This window comes from Nicrophorus vespilloides, unplaced genomic scaffold (genome assembly GCF_001412225.1).
Source record: "Nicrophorus vespilloides isolate i.1.1-1 unplaced genomic scaffold, Nicve_v1.0, whole genome shotgun sequence".
Lineage (NCBI taxonomy): Eukaryota > Metazoa > Arthropoda > Insecta > Coleoptera > Silphidae > Nicrophorus > Nicrophorus vespilloides.
In genome coordinates this window covers 394,953-418,006 of record NW_017100079.1, presented here as the reverse complement: position 1 = coordinate 418,006, position 23,054 = coordinate 394,953, and the positions used below count along the sequence as shown (strand labels likewise).

Genomic DNA, 23,054 nt, shown 5'->3' with positions numbered 1-23,054 from the left:
TTAATAAATGAAGGAGAGAATAAGTTAGTTGTAAAACTCGGCTTCCACGTAATAATAATAATAATGTCACCGACCTAGATTATTTATTTTTTAATTTAGGAAATACATTCCAAATTTTATTATTATTATCACCCCGAAAATAATAAAGAAATGGAGGTAAAAGAAAATATAAAAAAAATAACCTAATACTCATTGTGTGAATGAATTGTAACAATCAACTCAAATATATTTGTAAATCAGAAAATACGTATTTATTTTTATTTACACCTAATTCCAATAAATTTAAATTTTTAAATATGCAACTATTACGCCGTGGGATCTATATCGCAAGCCCGACAACCGAAAAACCGTCTATTCCCGTCTATATCCCGACTATCTAAATCCCGACGTTCGACATCCCGATTGTATTAAAGTCTCGACGCTTGAAATCCCGACTTCCATAAAAATGTTATTGTAGAAATTTATAATGATAAAAGACACTGTCGGGATTTCGATATAGTGGGGATTTTGATTGTCGGGATTACGATAGTTGGGATTTTGAAATAGTCGGGATTTCGATATAGTCACGATTTCGAACGTCGGGATTTCGGTTGTCGGGCTTGCGATTGCCACCGTATGCCGTGATAAGTATTCTATTTCTGAAGAAATAGATACACATTGTAAAACACTGAAAAAGTAGGCATTTTTCACATTCTTAGTAAATTAATACTCTATGTATTTACGAGGGGCCTAACAATAGTTCGCTCATTAATTCAATTGTTTCTGAAAAAAAACAAATGCTGTTTATCAGAATGTTAAAGACTAAAGATATTTCATGTGAAATTTCAAGAATATATGCGAGAAAATACAATATTAGCGATGTAAGTTGTGGAAATTCTCTTCTTGCTTGCTTCGTCGCTATTTTTTACATTACGAGAATGCATGCACACTGCTGAAAAACCAACAACTTTCTTGCACTCTCTGGCATCGATGAAATTCACATTGCACCTAATTCTTCGGACCTAGCGCTGTGTGATTTCTGGCTTTTTCCGAAAATACAAAAAAAATGAGGGAAAAAGTCTTCAGTTCCAATGAGAAGATCATTAATGCAGTTAATGTCGAACTTGAAAAGCTTCAACAACACGATTTTGAGGAATTAAGGCTTTATCGACTTCAAAAATGTATTGAAATAAATAGAAATTATGTAGAGAAATTACGAAATGATGAAAATTATAAATAAGAATGCGAATGTTAATTATTTGGTACTAGAACTTATATTAATTTAAAACAATATTTCTTTTATTTAAAATAAAAAACATTAACGTAATTAATTGTTCTATTTCAAAGATTATCTATTTTTTACTTTTGAATAACTGTTATTTATTGGTGTAAAACATCAATTATAATAACAATAACATAATTTATTTTATATTTGTTTCTACTGATTCTACAGTGTAAATAGATTCGAAGAAGAAAGTTCGGGTTTATTCGGATCACTCCGTATAATTAATCAGTGACGATATCAGGATTCTACAAGCGCATCGTGTGTTTATGTATAAATTCAACGCTATGCGTACATTACATGTTTATAAATAGTGTTTCGTTTTAAATATCTTCAAGTGCATCAAAATCGCAATGTTTAAAAATCTGCTAATAAAACATCAAGTACAAAAACGTTGTTTCTGCAAAGTGAAAAATATATCAAAAGAAGATGTTAACATTAAACCAATTGGTTGGGATAAAGCGAAACCGTTCGACATTATTCCTGGACCAAAGCCATTACCGATCGTAGGAAACTCGTGGCGTTTTCTGTCTAATGATTTCAAGAGAAATCAGGACAAATTCCATATGGAGTTCGTATTTAATATATCTCAAATGATACATTGATGTAAATATTTAAACTTGCAGATTGCATGAGACGTACGGTGATATTTGCAATTTAAGGAATATTCGCGGTTCCTCGATGCTAATGGTATATTCACCTGAAATTTTCGAAATGGTAAACTTATCTTATTTGCCTTTTAATTAGTTTATATAAATTTAACGTTTAGATGTATCGCAATGAGGGAGTATGGCCAATACGAGACGGGTTTGCAAGTTTGAATCAATACAGAAGCGTGACTAGAAAAGACATTTATAACGGAATGGGTTTATTGACTATGTATTTTTTTTTTGTAATTGTTGAAGGGAAATTTTCTGATGCTGATACAATTGTAGGCAAGGTGCAGATTGGCATAATTTGAGATCGAAAGTGAATCCAATTTTCATGCAACCGCGCACTGTGCATCTATACATATCTTCTATGAATTTGGTTGCTCATGATTTCATCAAAAGAATGGAAAAGTTGATGGCGAAAAATAACGAGATGCCGGCGAATTTCGAGCACGAACTTAATAAATGGGCATTGGAATCGATCGGTATTATAACTTTGGATAGACGATTGGGTTGTTTAGAAGAGAATCCAACGGAAGAAGTTCACGCTTTGATTAATTCCGTCGTTGAACTGCTCAGGCTTTTATTTCTTATTGATATGACAGCGTTCGGTAACATTTCTATAAAGTATAATTTGGGGCTTTGGAGAAAGTTCGTCAAATATGAAGATTATGTTACAGAGTGAGTAATTATTTATTTTGAATCCTTGTTGCTATGTATGAAATTTGTAGTGTTTGCTTCAAGTATATAAACGAGGCTTTCGAAACTTTGGATCATAATAAACCGGAGAACGAGAAGAGCGCCTTCGAAAAACTGTTAAAAATTGATAAGCAGTTTGCAATGATTATGACTTTGGATATGATATCTGCTGGAATTGATACAGTATGTATTGAAAGATTTGGATGCGAGAATTGAATATTATTAACTTGTGATTTGAAGACAGGAAAATCGACTGGAGCCATTTTATATTTTCTTGCGAAAAATCAGAATGTGCAAAAGAAATTACGGGAAGAATTATTGGAAGCCTTACCAGATGCAGATACACCATTGACTAAAGAAATTTTAAATGAACTGCCTTATTTAAAAGCTGTTATTAAAGAAGCACAAAGATTAGCTCCAATTGGAACTGGGAACTTGAGGAAAACCACGAAGAATGTTGTTTTAGGAGGATATCAAATTCCCGCCGGAGTAAATATTTTCATTTTATCAGTGACAATTAAATCATATATCTTCTTCAGGTGAACGTATTCATGGGAAATTTATATTTAAGCCGGTCAGATAAGTATTTCCCAAAATCAAAGGAATTTATACCGGAACGTTGGTTGCGCTCAACTACCGGTGAAATGTCTTACAAAAATGTTAATCCATTTGTTAGTCTTCCTTTCGGTTTTGGAGCCCGATCTTGTATAGGCAGGCGACTTGCCACTTTACAAATTGAGATTGTTATTGCTAAGGTGAGATTTACTTAACGTGATTTCATTTCAGTATGATGTAATAAATTCATTTTAGATTATAAGAAATTTCCAATTAGATTGGCACCAAGAAGATATGCTTTTTGAAACTGAGCTTTTATATGGAATTAAATCACCTTTGAAACTACATGTAACAAGAATTTAATAGTATTGTAACTTAATTCTTCTGAAAACAAATTGTATACATAAATTTGAATTCATAAAATTTGTGTATATAAAAAGGTTTACTGCAATGGAACTGATTAATTAATCAATTGTTGTGTATATTCCGGATGATAATTTAAAACGCGTAATAGATAAATGAATGAACAACACTGCAAATTCTATGTATTTTTATATGTAATGAAAACATATAAATAAAATGAGATACTGTCTCAAGTTTATAAACAAGAAATTGTATTTGATAATGAAATAAATATTTATATAATAATGTTTTGCTTTGATATTGAAAGAGATAAATAGAATATTCATGTATGTATCAATAATTAGAGTTACACAATCAATTTTATATACTGATGTAATGAAAGTATGAAACCTTTAATCAATTTTATGACAATCGAAATATATGTATGAATTTATATTTATTTATCTCTACGTAGGTTAGCGACTGTGGAAAAATGTACTTTGAATTAATTACTGCATATAGATAAGACTTAAGTTTAAATACAGCTTGTGTAGATTACGATACAAAACGATTTTATATCATGAGAAGCATTTTATAATTCAAATTTATTCAACTCTAACAACATAACTGTTTATTATATAAAATCCATTTACGTAACAATAAAACAAACATATTTTGATACTTTACAATAATTTGAAACCGATGACTTGAATTTATAAGTATTAAAACAAAACTTTAGATGTTTTTTTTTACAACGTGAGATAAATTTTTGTCAACTTTACATAACAATCTTCGGTTTGATTCGGATCTGATCGTATTAATATCAGCTGTTTCTTGTTGGCTCAGTCACATATATAATCTAGACTATTTACATTCTACTTAGTACACGATTTGTTATATTTTATCGTCGTAAAATATTTCTGTGCTTTATCAATGACAATGTTTGGAAATATGCTTTTGAGACATCATTTCCAAAAGCGTTGTTCCTGCAAAGTGAAAATTCTTACAATATCGAGAAACATTAATTGTGCTAGTCATGATAATCCACCTGGCTGGGATGGAGCGAAACCGTTCGAAAGCATACCTGGACCGAAACCATTACCACTAATTGGAAACTCCTGGCGCTTCCTGACTAAAGATTTTAAAATGAATCAAGACAAAGTGCACATGCGGTTCGTATTCGAAAAGAAAAACACGTTTGACAAATTCATCAAACATTTAAACCTTTAGATTGCATGAGAAGTACGGCGATATTTGCCTCTTAAGAAAAGTTCGTAAAAATTCAATGATCATGGTTTATAGTCCTCAAATCTTTGAAATGGTAAATCTTATATAAGTACACAAGTAAACTGTTTATTTATAATTCTTGTAGATGTTTCGCAACGAGGGAATGTGGCCTATAAGGGACGGTTTTCATAGCGTGAATCATTACAGGAGTGTGACTAGAAAAGAAATTTTCAACGGAATGGGTTTAATAAACATGTACTTTTTGGAATATTTTTGAAGCGATCACAATGATGTAAATTAAATTATAGGCATGGTGAAGAATGGTACAATTTAAGGTCGAAAGTAAATCCAATTTTCCTGCAACCTCGCACCGCTCAACTTTATATATCTTCGATGAATTCGGTCGCCGATGATTTCATCAAGAGAATGGAAAATTTGATGGCGAAAAATAACGAGATGCCGGCGAATTTTGAGAACGAAATCAATAAATGGGCTTTGGAATCTATAGGTGTTATAGCTTTGGACAGAAGGTTGGGTTGCTTGGACGAGAAACCGACGGAAGAAGTTCAGAATTTAATTACTACCGTTGTGGAACTATTTAAATTGGCTTTTATTATTGACTTGACGCCGGTAGGTCAGTTTTGTATAAAGTACAATTTGCCGACTTGGAGGAAGTTCGTTAAGTACGAAGATTTTGTTACACAGTGAGTAAACATTCATTGCAAAGTCGTCTAGTACAATTTCGCAATTACAGGATTTGCTTCAAGTATATTAATGAAGCTTACGAAGCGTTGGATCACAACAAACCTGAACACGAGAAGAGCTCTTTCGAAAAATTATTAAAAATTAATAAGAAAGTTGCAATGGTTATGACTTTGGATATGTTAGCTGCAGGAATTGATACAGTATTTATTTAAATATTTCTATCTAAACAATAAATTTATTAAGTTGTAATTTTAAGACGGGAAAATCGACCGCGGTAATTTTATATTTCCTTGCGAAGCATCAGGAAGTACAAAAGAAATTGCGCAAGGATTTATTGGAAGCCTTACCGAATGCTGATACACCAATAACTAAAGACATTTTGAGTAATCTACCCTATTTGAAAGCCGTTATTAAAGAATCACTCAGAATGGCTCCAATTGGAACTGGGAACTTGAGGAAAACCACGAAGAATGTTGTGTTGGATGGATACCAAATTCCCGCCGGGGTAAATATATTTGTTTAATAATTCACAATTTTATCAAATATCTTCTTCAGGTGAACGTATTCATGGCAAATTTATATGTATGTAAATTGGAAAAGTATTTCCCGAAACCAAATGAATTCATCCCGGATCGTTGGTTACGATCAACTGAAGGAGAGATGTCTTACAAGAATGTTAATCCATTCGTTAGTCTTCCTTTCGGTTTTGGACCTCGATCATGTATAGGTAGACGATTTGCCAATTTAGAACTGGAAATTGTCATTGCTAAGGTAAGGTTTACTTCATAACTTTGAGATTGATTAATTAGAATTATTTTCCCATAGATTATAAGAAATTTCCAATTAGATTGGCATCAAGATGACATGATTTTTGGACGTGACTTGCTGTACGGTATAAAAGCTCCTTTAAAAATACACGTATCAAAAATTTAAGGCTTAAATATGTTAATTTTCTATAAACTTATTTCTGAGAAAAAATAGTTTTTAAAAATTTATTATTTAACATAATTATGACCGAAGTATTTCGGCCCTAGTTTTTTAATTAATAGTAAAAATATATAATAGGTCATTCACGTTATGAGGTTTTATGTAATGTTACGTAACTAATTCCGATAAGTTTTATTAATTAATTAATTGTATTGTTGCTTTTTAATGAACATTTGTTAATAAATACGAAGTATTTTTATGCTTTTGTTTAACTAAATTTGCATAGTTTAATATTCATCCACTATTTATATATGTGCATGAGCCATACGTATTAACAACATAAATTTGCAGCTCAATTATTTCGTGGACACTTACTGAATTTACACACAATAAAATTTTAGAGAAATAAACTAACATTTATAACAAAAATATATAAATTCAATAGTCCATTCTATTTAAAATTATACTTTTATATTTTATTATATGTATTAATATTATTTTTATATTGGAAATAAAAATCATTGTTGAATTATTAATAGTTTTTCTGTATATTTAATGATCTTGAAAAAGGTTACATAATCTTAAAATACAATATGATGAAAATCATCTTAGCCCGGACTAAACACTGTTTTCTATAGATATACATTTCTATTCTGCATGTTAATAGAAATATACAATATAGTTCATATAACGTAGTAAATAAATCAATGACGGTCCCATATATATACAGAAGAACGATTTTATATAGCACAAACGAATTCATCTTATTATTGATATGTCTATAATAATTACACTCAAGAACCATTTACTAATTTTACGTTTGAGGAGGAAACCAGAACATGTTAGAAATGCATTCAAATCATACGAGTCCATTTCAGGACGTCCCGACTTGCTTTTAATAGGCAATTCGTGACTATTTTTGAAAACAGATTTCAGGATGAACCAGAGGAAATTTCACAAGGAGTTAATAACTGTATAGCACTAATACCTAACGTATAATACATCATTTTTGTAGACTGCACAGACGTTTGCCTTTTAAGAAACGTTAGGGGTAATGATATAATATTCATTTATTTTCATAACATAATAGAATATTAACATTCAATTGTAGTTTTTTTTATAAATGAAGGAACATCACCTGGTTGATGGTTTCCAAGCAATTGATCATTATAGGACTACATCTAGAAAAGATGTGTTTAAAGGCATGAATGGATTAATAGGAACGCACATAAAAATGACCATATATCTATTTTAGTCACGGCAAGCAATGGCAGAAATTGCGTTCCAAAATGAATCCGATATTTTTGAAACCCACAATTGCAAAACAAGGATACAACATTTAATAACCGACGGTCTCCAAATGCCGGACGATGTTGAAAACGAACTTCACAAAATGGCGTTGGAATTGACTGGGAACATTGGGCTTAACCAAAGATTGGGTTGTACCATCATAGAATCATTTAAGCTGTTCGCTTTAGACTTAAAACCTTACGGTAAATTTTGCATAAAACACAATTTAAAATCGTGGAGGCAATTCGTTGAATATCAAAATTATGCGACGCAGTAAGTCTACATTAAATTTGTTATTAATCGATTCTTATAGAAACTCTGAGGATAGAGTCAAATCGCGACAGAGATTTTAAGGAAAACAACCAAAGATTTGGTTTTGATAAGAAACAAAAAAAAATAAAGTGTAAAATTTTACGTTTTAGATTCATGTGTTTATACCAAATTTGTACTTGTCAAACCTGGGTGATAACTTTAAGAAGTCAAGCGAATTTATGCCGGCTCAGATCCATGCAAGGTGAATTATCTTATAAGGGAGTGAATCCTTTCATTTGTATTCCTTTCGGAGTTGGTGCAAGATCTTGCATTGGAAGCCGATTTGCTAGTCTGGAACTTGAAATTATTACAGTTAAGGTATGAAAGAATGTAATGACTGTTCTTTGATTGGGTTGATGGGTTTCCATTCAATTCTAGATCATAAGAAACTTCGAGCTCAGTTGGCCACACGATGATGACATGACTTTCGTACGCGATTTACTTTACGGTGTTAAATCTCCGTTGAAGCTGCACGTAAGAGAAATTAAGTAGATCGTTGTTAATGTTAAATAAATAAAACAAAGGCATTGTTTATTGCAATATCGATAAGAGAAAACACTTTACTGCTTGATGCATTGTTCCACATAATCCAGTACGGTCTTCAAGATTTTCTTCTCGGTAACTCGCATCCTAATTGCTAATTTTCTATTTGGTTTCAATATGTTGGCGGCGAGACGCTTCTCGTCATCCTCCAAAGTAGTTTTATATGCCGCGAGTAACAATTTTATTCTTATTTGAAGAAATGACCAGGTTTTCTTCTCCAAAACCGTATCTAGCGCACAATCGAGACACTGCAAGTCGGCACACTTATCGCTCTCAATCCAGTGCTGCAATTGATCTATAAAGTAACACAACAAAATAAGAAGACACGAAGTAAATTAGTTAAGTATTATAATCTGCAGGTAAGGAGAATCGGTTAATGGAAGGAAGGCAAACGAACCTTCATTCATGTTGAATACTCTCAGGAAAGCAAGCAGCTCGCCGATAATTGGTTGCTGGCCATTGTTCAAGTAGAAAGTGCTGTTTGGATTTATAAGCAGCTTTTCGAGTAAAATTGCACGTTTTTCTCGCAACGGGTCGGATTGGCTAATACCCAAACTAAGTGCGAAACCATCGTGCTCGTTCTCTTCGTAAACAAATCTACAAAACAAAACAATTTAATAAACAAAACAAAAATATTCTTTTATAGACGAAATGTGTACCCATTGTGAATGAATAGATCGGAGTTCGTTCTGGCTCCATAAAAGATGAATAATTGTTCGCCCTTTTTGAAATCCCTCACGGCCAGACATTCGCTCCTATCTTCCATAGGATTATAATCTGTTGAAATCTGAAAACAAAATAGTTACACCGTTTTCCGTTTAATTGTAAAGACAAAACTACATTTCCATTAGTGTGATTACAGAAATCCCATAATGGAATTAATGCACTGGTCATTTCTGCTTTATCCTCGGACGGGATAGTGTTTTGGCGGGTCATTACAGTAGAAACGGCCCAACTGAAATTAAAACATAAATAATTAATACAATATAACGTACATAGCGCTTCATGTTATTTTATAAATACATAATGATTTGTTTACGTAAACTATATTAATTTGTTTTTTGTTCAATTAATTTATAGTTAAATTACGTCTTAGAAAGTTTTCCTTCAAATAGTAAAGAATCATTACAACCTCTTATTTAACTATATTTCTATATACAAAAAATACATCATTTATAACGATATCATCACTTAATAACTAGTTTTATATTTATTTAGATATAAATATATGTGGCTCAATAATTTAATTTTCTAATTTAATTAATAATATCTGAAATCTTTTATTGAACTATATCCAATAAATTAATTTCTTATATGTATTAAGAGAAAATTAAATGTAAATAGATAATATGAAAGCAGTCAAGATCCGAATGGTTTTCCTTTACAGGAATGCATAGAACTCGTTTATGACTAAATGGGTTACAAAAAATCAAGAAACATTGGTAAAAGTTAGATCGCGAGCGAAATCTCTATACCCAAGCATCTGAATTATATAATTTATTGCTATTGTTAATAATCGTGTATTGTTGACGCTTTAATTTGCATCCGAAGGTGAACATTTACTTATAATGAATTTACCTTGAGAACGTTCTTTTTCAACTTTGAACAGTGAAAGCCCATTGTGACAAGTTCACATCGTCTGCAAGATGGAATACACTTTCTTCTGACTTTTGATCTGCATTGTGCAAAACCGTAATTTCTGAACGAGTATCCCATGATAAACGCTTTTGATATACGCGCGCGCTCCATGTATGTACTTTATTCCCTATTTTTTTTACGTTGGAAGGAATTGCGCAACATGCGCAAAATTCTTTTTAATAAATCGAGGAAGCAAATTCGCCGCGTATTAAGAAAGTGTACGAGAACGAAAACAAAATAATCTATTTGTGAATTCAACTTTCATTTGCAATTGTCTCATATTCTCTGCATGTCGTCTTCGATTCGAACGACGAAGAATAACACCTTTATGTACATTTTTGCACTTTCTACAAAGTTACATGGAAAGTTATTGAGATGTTTGCATACGGAATTGCATATGGACAAGTACATCCCGAGTGTTCACGGAATCACTCAATATAAATATTTAACTATCGAGAGTCATCCTCAAATAATCGAGTATACTCTGAAACAAAACGAATCGACTTTCATTTATTCAAACTCATTGGCAAGATATGCATGATGGTGAGAGAGAAATGTATAAATTACTTATAAAAAGCAGAGCACGTATTTGGAACGAAACCGAAACACTTTCGTACATGATTGTGTGTTCTTTTTTTTTGCAAATTTTATTCTAGTCTGGACGTTATTTCACGAAAAGTTGCATAATTTCAAGCGCAGAATAAAACGGAGAATCGCGTAATAGGAAAGAATTGGATAATGATAAAGGATAATGGTTTTCAGAGCTCTGTTTACTCGGGTTTTGTTGTTGCGATATGTACAATAAGGCTATGAGTTCATAACCTTGCACACATCAATGAAATGTTTATGCAAGTTAATAATTGCGATTTTCTATTAAGAATAACCTAGTTATCTAAATTGTTTTGATTTATGCATATATTTTACAATTTCCAATTTTATGCATATAACATCGCATTTACTAGACAAATGAAATCTCCTTTTACAAATTCTCAATTTTTAACAGAATTCATACGTATACGATATACATACTTTGTAATTTTAATGAAAGAAATGTAAATGCAAAAAAAAAGTGAATTTCAATCAAAGTTTAACCCAATTTATGACTAATTGATTTGTAATCAAAACTATACTAATTTAATTTTTCGTAGATTAAAAGTTGATAGCTCCTATTTGTATAGTTTCTAATTTATATTTATGTTGATTTGATAAATTCTTTATTTTTCAGGTCCATTATGTTTATTATTACATCAAATTTACTTTTCGTGTGAATGAAAAGAAAGTCGAGACAGAGCGCTTTTCTTATATTAACATATTCAGTTGAATATCCGAAACCGTATTTAATTAGTTATTTTCACCTGGATCTTCTATTGAAAAAAAAAGAAGATTGTTTGCGAGGATTCAACGCTTGGTTATTAACAATAAAAATACTTTCGTTTACCTGACGACGCGCTTGGTCGGAAAACAGGTAAAAGCTTAAAAGAAAGACCCAGAGGATTACAATTGAGTATGAAAAGCAACGACAATCTCCAGTTTTTATGGGCTCATTGAAAGCTAATCCGTTTAAAGTCTATCTACGCATAAACCAGGTAATAATAACAACAGCAATCTTCGCATGATCACAATGGAGTACTGAAACAAATGGTCAAGACTAAGTACATTTTAATTGTACTTAGTTGAGGTAATCTTGCATGAGCAACGCAACGTCCTTAGTTTATTTTATTAAACAATGTATGTAAGTGCCGGTGGTTATCATTTGAAATGATCTCCGTTTGAATTTCCACGACGTTCGGTTATATTTAGAGTTGGACTGAAACAGCCGAAGGTCATTTGTAACCTACATCAATGTTAACAGCACTTTCTCCAAATTGATTATTTGCACCGGACCTCTTCTCCGTCTTCTTCATTTTCCCTTACGACGAGATCCGAGTTCGTTTCCTCTCCGTCGTTTACGAACGACAGAGAAATTATCTCTACCGTCGTCCAGCACATGGCGCGACAGAATTGTTTTTTTTTATTTTGATTGTAATTTTCATTCCAATTAACCCCAATTTCTAAATTTAATAATGAAAACAAAAGTTTCATTTTCACTTCGATTGGATTCCTCCTCTACCTAAACCCAAACAACCACAACAAAAATAATATACAGTGGAACCTCGCATAACGAGCAAAATAAATTGTCAGAAAAATGGATTTGTGGAAAATTGTTTCACTATACAAGTAAAAATCCGTAAATTTTAGAATGGATTATGTTCGTTAAGTGAGATTCCATTGTACTTTTGTTTCCAAATTTACATTTCCCATATGAAAAATATAATAACAGTTTTGTCATAAATCTAACATTTTTTAACTTCATCACGTTATAAATATATTTTTTCTCTCGAAATAACCAATGGTTAAAAACGTTTAAAGGAAAAAAAGCATGGATAATTCACTTTTCGAGTTTCCAAAGTTAATTGTTATGGTACTTCCAGGTTATTTCATAAACTTTTAGAATAAGCTTTATTACATTTTATTGCTTCTTTTAAACTTGAAAGAACGGTACACAGATAGAAGCTATTTGTTGGCGCCAAATGGAACATAAAATGTTATTTCAAGTTCATTTCAATTGACAACAATACTGGAATAGTATTATTCTGTATACCTGGACACCATAAAAATACCGACGAAAGATGAGTCCACTCGAATCGGTAAAAAAAAGATTTCTAAAATCGCTTTTATGAATAAAGTATATTCAGGAGAATATTAAAATAAACAACGTATTGATAAAGTGTATTTTAAGTGCCTAACATTTGATTTTATAGTTATTTATATTGTTTTTCTTCCATCTAATAGTTAATTGATGATATTTATATTTAAAGATTTTTTATTGCTTTTTTGGAAACTTGATGTTTAAAAGTTAATTCAAGCAAGTTAAATCACCAATAATATTAGTATTCCACTAGATTTGTGGTTGATGAAGAATTGATATAAATTTTAGTAACAAACGCAATTATCATATTTTTTTATAATATAAATATAGTTATAAATAAAATACGGTAGAAATATATTTGTTTCTGTTATAAATAATCATGTTGCTCAAAATTTTATCAAAATGTATAAATTTACTTCGGAAGGTTATCTGAGTGTTGTAAGAGAAACATATTTTTAGTAGCAGTAGAAATTGTATGTTTATTAGAGTCGAGATGTAACAATCTTTATTGCGGTAGCATCTTCGGAGAAAGCTTCCCTTTGTGCCAATACCATCACTTCATAATAATACTAATAACAAGATCGTACATGGGCGTCGGTGTGTGCGTGTGTCTGCATGTAGAAATATAGGATCTCCTTCCCCACCAACGACGGTGAAAGGCCGCAAAGAGAAGTAAGCACATGTCTATCCTACTGTCATTCAAACATCAACAAACGGGCTCAGTAAAAGTACTGATTTTTCCGAACGCAGACGACGCTCGCCCTATACCAAAACTCGGGGGACCGTAATTTTTCACATTTTTTTTTCCACATTCGCTCTGCTGAAAGACTTCTTGCCAAGATGTTCCGGTTTCTTTTTCGTGTGCTGTTATCGACGACTTTACTGACTGTGTATTTTGGTGTTAGCAGTGAAGAAATTCTTGCAAAAACTGATAAGGCACCAACTGGCTTACAATTTGGAAGAGCTTTAAGGGATGACTCAGGATCGGACGTAAGTTCTTACACATTTATTTAAATTATTAAATACCATTTAAAAAAAAACGATTCTATATTTGTTTTTATAATTTTATGCATTCGTCAACTGAGAATTAAAAATTCTCTAATAAATCTAAATTTTGAAAATCTTTAAAAATCAAACATTTCAGTGTTTCACTTACCTAAATTACTATTGCACTAAATACTGAGAAACGAAAAAAGTACTTTAAATCAGAGGTTTTTAAATTGTCTACGATAAGAGTAAAGTATTGGAAAAATACTTTACTGAAACAAGTAAAAGTTTAAGGCGCGAAAAAACATACAGTTACATTCATTGCATAGCATCGAATTATGTTTCATGTAGTTTTATTTTACTTATTTTTTTTTATTATATAATTGCAATAAAAAAAAATGTTATTACAATAAGGTTAAGTTAAAGCCAATGGAATTACCTCTTGTAGAAGATAAAATTTCCAGCACCTTGAATTGCATAAATATATTCAAGGGAATTGCTGAGAAATAACATTGAAAATAACGTAATTGAATGATGTTAATTGAACTTTACCAATAACAATAAAAAAAATAACATCGTCGTTATTTTACTCAAAACAACAATTTTTATTGTTTCAATTCAATTGTCTTTATATTCCTTCTAGGATATTTGATTGTCTCATATATGATATTGAATGCAAATCACTGTTAATATTACTGAACCTAAAATATATATTTAGTAATCCGTTCCGCCAATATCCCGTGGTGTTAGAAACAGGAAATAAACTGTACTTGAGTAGAAAAAATCGATAATTTAAGAGGTAGAAAATACATTATTAGTATCGTTTTAAATTATTACATTTCTAATGTTACATTAATAGAAACCTGATACTAATTATTTTAAGTACATATATTAATAGTATAGAAAATTCGAAATTCCGTTCGATTGATGCGATTACATAATGCGCGTTGCGTTTCTGCAATTCATTTGGAATTTCTAAAGCGGAGAAGAAAATGAATCATGCAAAATAATATTTATTAGGAATTTCTGCTCGGCTAAACAATTTGCGCAAGAGTAAAATCGAGTCCGTTGTTATGAGAGGATTTCATTTCAATAATCTACTTTATTATCATTGAATATATCGGGTGTACGAGGGGAATTATAATTAAAAAATAAATGTGCTACTGTGCAATTTAATCAGGTCAAAAAAAATATTGTTGGTCTGAAATAGATCCAAGTTCTAGTTTAAAATCAGTTTCAGTGTGAGTCTGTGAACTGATTAAATGGAATCAATGTTATCGGATATTAATTGTGTATCGACTGAACAACCCACGGTTTGTGAACTGTACAAGTACAAGAGCAAAAAGCCGAGACGCAAAGCGAGTGAACTACTTTCGAGTTACAAAACGTGCGTTATATTGAAAATATAAGCATATTTCACCTGCCGCCGTTCCAGAAGGCCTAAGGAAAACGAGTAGTTATAATCTCTACAATTGCATGCCTTTTCATTGCGCAAAGATCAATGATTGCCCAAACACATTCCTTTCATTCAAGATAGTTTTGCTTTAGCGCCTCGATGCATCTGTTTCAATATACTTCTTCTTACATGTTAAATGCAAGAAGATGAAAAAAAAAGATGCGAGGGGGAAGATGATGATGATTATGCCTGCATATTTTTCGAAGCATCATCATTACGTAATGCGGGTGCGATTGAGCCCGTTGCATGAGACTCATCACGTAGATACCTCATTAAAACCATCTTCCCTATTCGAAAGGGAGGTCCAGATTGTGTTACAGGATGTTGCGATGAATGCCACCACCGTCGTTTCATCTACTCTTCGTTACCCAATAACACAGATTTCTAGTAAACAGTCACGTGCGTAAATAAACATCGAAGATCTTGAACGAGATTAATGATGGTGGCACGCGTGTCTTCGGGAAAAAGTAAAAGTTCTAGATGTTAATAAATATATATTTTTACGAGGTAAATGAACTTGAAGGCCCTCGTTCCTCAATTCCATCTCGTTTTCTCTTTCGTATGCGGTTTGTGTTGTGTGTGTGTGTGAGTGTGGCTAAATCCGGACAAAATATCGACTGCCGGTGGTCACATTGTCAATGCATCATTAAAGCCGTACGGAATTGATGTCAGCAATATGTTCGAAGCTGCTACAATCATTACTCAACGGCTCGAGATTACTTTTACACTCGCCCCCTCAGGAATACATAAAACCAAAAGTTTTTCCAGTCGCACATAAATATTTCACTTGAAGTGCATTAACCGTCCGAGTTCTTGTGCTCGTTTGCTGCATGAACGAAAAAAAAAAATAGACACATTAAACTTTACTTATGTCCGCGACGAAAGAAAAACAATGCATGATGTGTTAACTAATACATGGCATAAGTAAACTTATTTCAGTGGTGCTCATATATTCAACATGCACACTCTTCTTAGATTGATCTTTGATCATATGCTTTATACATTACATCATTTTATGATCTGCAACAATTATCTTTGAACTTCTGACTTGCAATATTTTTGTTTAACAATATTATTATTTTTTTATCAAATTCCGAAATGTGCGTTTCTTTATTTTCAATTAGAAATATATATTTAATACAACTTTTCTTCATTGAGCAAATTTATAATAAGTGATCTAAATAATAAATATTGGTTAAAATTACGACTAGTATTCAAATTGCAATAATTTCACTTATGCTAACTACTTGGTAAAAAGGGGATTTTTATAATTAATAATGTATGAGAAAATAAAATATGTTAACTAAATTCATAAAATGAGTTTATTTAAAGAAAACAATTTGTTTTCATTTAATAAAAAGGCTAAATATTGGTTTAGTGAATGAAATCGATGAACCGCGAACAAAATAAACGAAAGAGGTGTTAACTAATTGATTAATTTGGTTTGGTCGGACGGGAATGAATTCGATGGAGCTTGGAAATTGATGCTGCTGCTTGAAATAATGATTGCGTTAATTCATCAGAGTGCGCCGAAATCGTGCAGCTAATTGCAAATAGCGTCACGTAAACACAAACTTGGAGTATGCGAGTCTCTTGTGTATGTTAGAGTTAGTGTTCAGTTTGTAGTCTTTGACCGTTGTACAGTTTAATCCACCAAGTGCAAAGTAATCAATGTACTATTCTGCATTGTGTCTACAAAACCTTAGAAGCCGAGACCGCGCTCATCCCTTGTAAACTATTTCTGTCACCTCGGCCCAATTCATTCTACATCGAATAAACGTGCTCCGTAACTAATTCAATTGCAGACATTATCCTCCAAGAAATCGCAATAAAAATGAGAATACGAAAAAAAAAAGAGCGAAAACATATCCAATTTTGTTTTCAAATACAGACAACTTTTAAAATTACATCAGATTGGCCACTGACCTACAAGCTGTACCTGTTGGAATTTACTTCGATTAAATGCCTCCATGGGTACTATAACATAAAGTCATATAAAAAAAAAGAGCGACAACGATCGCGTTATAAAGAGAGAAGCCGTTCTAAGCGAACGCCACAACCAATGCTGTTTCATATTTGTGTTTCTCGTTTCGTTATAGTTCTACAATTATTGTTACAGATTTTCACGAAAGTGAAATTACATAACGTATCGTTTCTAATAGATTTCTCTAATTATTCCAAAACGCTCAGAGACACCGAAGGAACAAAAAGGTGATTCAACGTGCACGGGTATTTCTGTCTCTCCGATAAAACGAGCGAAAAGAAAATTTGCGTTTAGAATTTCAATTCGCGGATCGCGAACGCAAATTGAATGAATAAATTAATGCCCATTCTTCTCGTTATTATAAATGAAATTCTCCAAACGCACGACGCATCATTGCACAACCATCAAAAGTTAAAAAAAAACATATCGTTAACGTTCAACTGAATTTTAAAAGTAGTAAGATTATATTTAAATCATATAAATTATTTGTACGTAATTTTCAATTTGTCGTTTAAATTATATTTATTGGAATATTAAAGTTGATGTTTGCATTGAATTATTTTGTTTATATATCGTAACGAACTTGTACTTGTTTATTTATTTCATGAAATTAAGTAATATAAATCGTAAATGTGAAATGCTAGGACTGACAGAGAGATAAATGGAATGCGTTTATAAAACATCTTGCAATTCTTTGCAAGGAGATTTATATTATGGTCGTTACAGATGCCGCAATTGCTTTCCACCTAAAATATCCAGTCCGAAGACAAATATGTAAAGGCCTTAAACCCAATATCTCGAAGTCGATAAAATTAAAGCTGTGGCATTAAACTTGATCAATCAAGGCCGGCTCTTCTATTTGCGGCAACAGACGCGCAATCTAGATGACCGGAAGTAGGTTGTAACCCAGTTCTTTATAGAATTCTCAATAAATCACTTCGATGCAAACAACAAGACCAGATGATGGTGTTATACAATGGAGAGGAGCGCTCATTCCATGCTTTCAATCGCTAATTCACGATTAATTATAGTCCTATTTTATATCTTCTACTAAACGTTAATTAAACGTTTCTAATATTACATCTTCTTAACCGTTCAAGGAATTATATTGAATAGAAAAAAAATTCTAAAGGAGAGAGCTAAATTTTAGTGATTCAATCTTGGATATAATTGAAAACAGAAGTTCTATACGCGGAAATCTAATGAAATTTATGCGAAATTTCCAATGTGACAGATGTCGATTACCGGCTGAGTATGTTAAGCAGCCGCAAAATCAATTTCATAAAATATGCGCTTAAATAGAAAGTATTGAAAGTAGTAATAATAGTAAAATGTTTTCTATTCGTATGTTCATTTTTATGCTCAATTTATTTTTGTAGTATATTTTCTAAAATCTCCTACCACATGTGTAGTCACACACAAATTAATTGAATGCCAGAAGTAGAAACATATAACATCCCGGAAACCATCGATAAAATAAGAGGAAGTGACGATTTTAATATAACGCTAATTGTATTTCTTTTTTTTATTGTTCTGCAGCAATGGAGAGCGGTCGAAGAGCATCACGTAGAGAGCAGCGGATGGATCGGAACGGATCAGGATGAAAAGCAGCCACAGAAACGCAGGCGGTTACGGAAACGCAAGAGAAGGCCGCAGATCATTACAGAAGCTTCCGATATCGAAGTGCCAAGGCCGAGGAGACGTCGCCCAGTGAGATTGGACGAAATGCGCGACAGCTGGAGGGAATTGGAAGAAGAGACACCGAAACGCACGTACAACAGAAGACGGATTAGTCCTGTTTATAAGCAGGACGACGCGGATGGTATTGTATCTGCATCCATTAAATTCGCGAACGAAGAAGATAAAATACGCGATCCTTTGCTGGCGATGAAAGATGCTGAAGAGAAGATGAGACGCAAGAAGGTGCAAAATACTACCGGCTCTGCAACTGCAGATATAAAAACGTTGCTGAAACAGAACGGAGGATTGAGTTTGAGTGAAATCTTGCAGCAGAGAAACTTGAGTCTATCGGATCTGCTGAAAGGAAAGAAACAGGCAATTTCAGCATTATCCGAACCCGAACCAGAAGTAATGGCTAGCAGGAATTACGAATCCGATAATGATTCTCTCGAGGAGGCGAAGAAGGAGAATTTGGAAGTGCAGCGCAAGAGGCTCTCGATGCTTTATAATCACAAGGAAAATAAGATTTATAGCGACGTGACTAAGTACGACGTTATTACGGAATCCACGACGGAGAAGCGCATATTTGTACCGTCGCATCCCAAATACTATACGTCAATTAATTATCGTCCGGAAATAGGTATTACAGAAAGAATCACGGAGAGTATTCCGAAATTTACTACCTCGAGAACACCTAACATCAATGAGAATATCATCAGCAGAAAATACGCTAAACTTCCAATAACCAGCGCCAAGATACATCAAACTGTTAAAAAGCCGATGGATGATCATACTAAATTACCACCGAAAGCATTCAAAATTAATCTCAACGATCTGGTAGGCTTCAGCGATGTTATCAGTAAAGAAGATGATAAATCGGATGGGCCTTTTAAAATGTCCTTTGATATTGAAGCATTTACTGCGGAACAGGAAACTACTACATTAAAAACAACTACTACCAAAAGAACAACGACTGCACCCACAACTATTAAAACTACTACTACTTCAACAACAACTACTACTACAGTCGCACCTACAACGAAAAATATAATTAAAACCAAACTGCAACCCATAAGCGCAAAAGATGAAGTAATGGAGATTTTGAGTGACGAATCTTCAAAGCTCAATTTAACTAGGATATTAGAAATGCGCAATATGACAGTGCAAGAGTTTATTGAACAACGCGAACGTGGATCTAGTCAAATTCATTTAGCCGATATATTCCACAATAATACGAAAGAGCCGGAACCACAACACGAACATATTGTCGAAGTTAAAATGGATAGCGAACGTCAACCGAAAAGTTCCAAAATTCATGAAGATCTTAACTTGAAGCCCTTGCCAGATGTCAGTATTAGCAGCGAAGAAATAGTCACGTCTGAAAAAATACCCGGAACCAGTTTTCCCACCTACAAAATCGAAATGAACAGACATACTCCTGTACCGAAGTCCATTTGGAAAAGTATCTATCCGGATCCAATTCTCAAAAAAGAAATTCAACAATTTCAGGAAATTGAAAATTCAATAGCTGAAGCTGTCAATGAGGAGTTAGGCGATGGTCACGAAGATGAAGATGTCAAAGACGAACAAAGAAAAAGTCACTTTGATTACGACGATTATATTCAGTTGCCAATGGGCGTGAAATCTGCGATATTCGCGAGTCTCGCTATAATCGGTATTTCTCTTTTTGTATTCGTAACGATACTCGTGATATTCAGATGCTCGCAAAAACACAAAAAGAGATTATGCTACGCTGAGAGTAGTTTCTCCTGTTCTAAAATTAAATCGCCAATTTTGGAGAACGATCCAAAAACAACGATTAGAAGCTTCATGTCGGAAACTCTGGGGAAGAAGAAAAATGTGTATTCATCACATCAGCAAAGTATGTCGGATTCATGGGAAACCGAGAAACCTTATCAATAAGGCCAACATTTTATGTATTTATATTAAAGACTTGATAACGTGATTGAATGTGCAATATTTATATTATTATGTTTTATTTATTGTTTCCACAAAAGACTTTTCATTTTAAGGCATTTATCGTTTTAGATTTATATAATATATAAGTATAAGAACAATCACTAAATAATACTCATTATTAAGTTTTGATGGCTCTGAGGCTATTGTATCAGTTGTAAATATTCATGTAGACTTTTAAAACATTTATGAATAAAGCAACACGAGTTTTTTTTTTAACTAAATTAATTATGCAATTTTCTCTTACCAATATTGCTTAAAGGAGAATTTTCCACGTAAACCCAAACAAACGGACTCCTCGGAGGTGTGGATAAGCTTGTAGAAATAAGCATATTGCCTGCAAATGCTTTTGATTTGTTTGAGCGCCAATTTAAGATTCGGAGAACCAATGAGCTCTTCTAATTCAAGATAGTCATAATATAAAACCGTTGAATAATTATTCGGCAAGACGTCGATGTAGGGCTTCCAGAAGGAATCCTCTTTAAACTTCTCCACGAGCAGAAACATTGCCAAAACAACGTTTGGCATATTCTTCAAGATCGCGTCCTTTTCAAGGAGCGGAGCTAAGGTCGTGTGCATTGCTGAATCTAGAGTAAGCATAATCTTCCTCGGTATGGCAATGATCAAGGACCCTTCCACTATGTCCACTTCAGTTTTAAGCCCCAAATCGTATCCCTCGAAATGGGCAATGGATGTACCATCGAATTTCGCGCCATTGTCCTTAAGCCAGACTTTGAAAGCCTCCAATGCTGCGCCATCTGTGCGGTTCGTGCAGATTTCGTTGGCTTCCAATTCATTAATTTTCTCTGTTAATGCAAATATCTCCTTGTGGGCTTCTAACTCTTTAGTGACATTAGCATGGGGCGTTTTCACAGTCACCCTCAGCAATTGATCGACCAGCTCAGACAGTTTCTGCTGTTTGTTATTGAGGTTAGGTCTCGGTTTGTTGTGTTTAGACTGACTCTTGCGACCCATCTTTCAAATTGATTGCCAATAATGCTACAGGCCCTAAAATATTAAACCTTTAACCCAACTTTCTCCGGAGCACGTGGCCTCTCTTCTTCAATTTTACGTACACTATTCGGTTACACTAATTTTAGAAATAACCTCAAACAACGCTCAGCTTTAATAGATGGAGACACAATGTAAAGAAATTTAAAGAAGAAATTGGACTAAAATAATTTTTATTTATAGAATATTGAATTACACCTTATGATTCAACCAGCTACACTTCTCACTAAACTTAACCAATATCTCAGATAAAAGATTATTCTATTTACAGTTAGACAATGTCACAAAACCTGTTTCTAAGTAAATTAATCAATTAAGTTTAATAATTAATGAAAAACTGTATTTGCTATACTGAAAACGCAAATAATATGAAAGTATAATCCTATTGAAATTCGAGAATAAATTTATGCAACTGCACACACAACATCTATGCTATGAGAAAAACATATCTTCAACTGCAAACATCCATTAAAAACTCAAAGTATTTCAAAATTATTTAATGTTTAATATGTTTAAATAAACGTCCTTAATAATTATAAATAGTAAATAATTAATAACAGATTCATGATTAATTACTTGTGCTTATTCGTAAAATTATATTTATTTCGCATACTTTTTATTATATTGTGTATAATTTATATGGAAACTGTAAACTTTTTATTTTCTTTTCAAATATATAATTAAAATAGATGTTCAGGTTAATACTTCTTGCTTGTATTATAATCATTAACTAAACTTGAATGCTCAAAGTACAGTGATAGCGCAGTGCATATTTTCCTTTGAACGCTATAAAGTTTTCGAAAGTTTACAGAAATAAGTTTTATTAAAGCATTTCTCAAGACAAAAGATTCTCGTTAAATAGTTTTAGAATTACCAACATACAACATATTTATTTGCTTATTAACAAAATGAAACATATGCAAATCTTATAATTATTTGTATAAATTTAAGGTATACATTGTTATTTTCAAACATAAAAAATATGGTTAAAATATAAAGTAAAATTAAAAACAATAAAGTTTTCTGAAAAAAACCCTCATTGTCAACAGAAGCGTTTAAAATCAGTGAATTAACATTTAATATTTCATTATCACATTCGAAAAATTACTTTTCTTAGTTAT

The 23,054-nt window shown here is 32.5% G+C and overlaps 3 protein-coding genes across 5 annotated transcripts; 2 read left to right on the top strand and 1 right to left on the bottom strand.

Annotated features, from left to right (window-relative positions):
• The first annotated feature begins 1,532 nt into the window (after positions 1–1,532).
• LOC108566831 (probable cytochrome P450 12a5, mitochondrial) lies at positions 1,533–6,372 on the top strand. 3 transcript variants are annotated; one of them, XM_017926905.1, is made up of 8 exons: positions 1,533–1,832; positions 1,888–1,978; positions 2,031–2,140; positions 2,197–2,592; positions 2,643–2,793; positions 5,696–5,944; positions 5,995–6,210; positions 6,265–6,372. In XM_017926905.1, exons 1-8 carry the CDS (start codon positions 1,615–1,617, stop codon positions 6,370–6,372), a joined length of 1,539 nt encoding a protein of 512 aa, XP_017782394.1. In that variant the 5' UTR covers positions 1,533–1,614. The 3 variants fall into 3 exon arrangements, with proteins under 3 accessions (XP_017782394.1, XP_017782393.1, XP_017782391.1); XM_017926904.1 differs by lacking the exons at positions 5,696–5,944; positions 5,995–6,210; positions 6,265–6,372 and adding exons at positions 2,851–3,099; positions 3,150–3,365; positions 3,421–3,767; XM_017926902.1 differs by lacking the exons at positions 1,533–1,832; positions 1,888–1,978; positions 2,031–2,140; positions 2,197–2,592; positions 2,643–2,793 and adding exons at positions 4,353–4,679; positions 4,738–4,828; positions 4,880–4,989; positions 5,043–5,438; positions 5,489–5,639.
• Positions 6,373–8,467: 2,095 nt separating this feature from the next.
• LOC108566832 (histone-lysine N-methyltransferase setd3) lies at positions 8,468–22,146 on the bottom strand. The gene is made up of 6 exons (XM_017926906.1): positions 21,999–22,146; positions 21,170–21,930; positions 9,352–9,466; positions 9,171–9,298; positions 8,909–9,108; positions 8,468–8,806 (listed from the first exon to the last, which is right to left on the bottom strand). Exons 2-6 carry the CDS (start codon positions 21,895–21,897, stop codon positions 8,529–8,531), a joined length of 1,449 nt encoding a protein of 482 aa, XP_017782395.1. The 5' UTR covers positions 21,898–21,930; positions 21,999–22,146; the 3' UTR covers positions 8,468–8,528.
• LOC108566830 lies at positions 13,366–20,972 on the top strand. The gene is made up of 2 exons (XM_017926901.1): positions 13,366–13,828; positions 18,805–20,972. The coding sequence occupies exons 1-2, from the start codon at positions 13,679–13,681 to the stop codon at positions 20,866–20,868; spliced, it is 2,214 nt and encodes a 737-aa protein (XP_017782390.1). The 5' UTR covers positions 13,366–13,678; the 3' UTR covers positions 20,869–20,972.
• Positions 22,147–23,054: the final 908 nt, after the last annotated feature.

Excerpts from the sequence above, each read along its gene's own strand:
- LOC108566830 (XM_017926901.1), top strand. The coding sequence starts at position 13,679 with ATGTTCCGGTTTCTTTTTCGTGTGCTGTTATCGACGACTTTACTGACT. Across the intron at positions 13,829-18,804 it reads GGGATGACTCAGGATCGGAC|CAATGGAGAGCGGTCGAAGA; the intron begins GTAAGTTCTTAC and ends ATTGTTCTGCAG.
- LOC108566831 (XM_017926902.1), top strand. The coding sequence starts at position 4,441 with ATGACAATGTTTGGAAATATGCTTTTGAGACATCATTTCCAAAAGCGT. Across the intron at positions 4,680-4,737 it reads CAAGACAAAGTGCACATGCG|ATTGCATGAGAAGTACGGCG; the intron begins GTTCGTATTCGA and ends TTAAACCTTTAG. Across the intron at positions 5,439-5,488 it reads TACGAAGATTTTGTTACACA|GATTTGCTTCAAGTATATTA; the intron begins GTGAGTAAACAT and ends TCGCAATTACAG.
- LOC108566832 (XM_017926906.1), bottom strand. The coding sequence starts at position 21,897 with ATGGGTCGCAAGAGTCAGTCTAAACACAACAAACCGAGACCTAACCTC. Across the intron at positions 9,299-9,351 it reads GTAATCACACTAATGGAAAT|ATTTCAACAGATTATAATCC; the intron begins GTAGTTTTGTCT and ends TTTTGTTTTCAG. Across the intron at positions 9,109-9,170 it reads GATCTATTCATTCACAATGG|ATTTGTTTACGAAGAGAACG; the intron begins GTACACATTTCG and ends TTTGTTTTGTAG.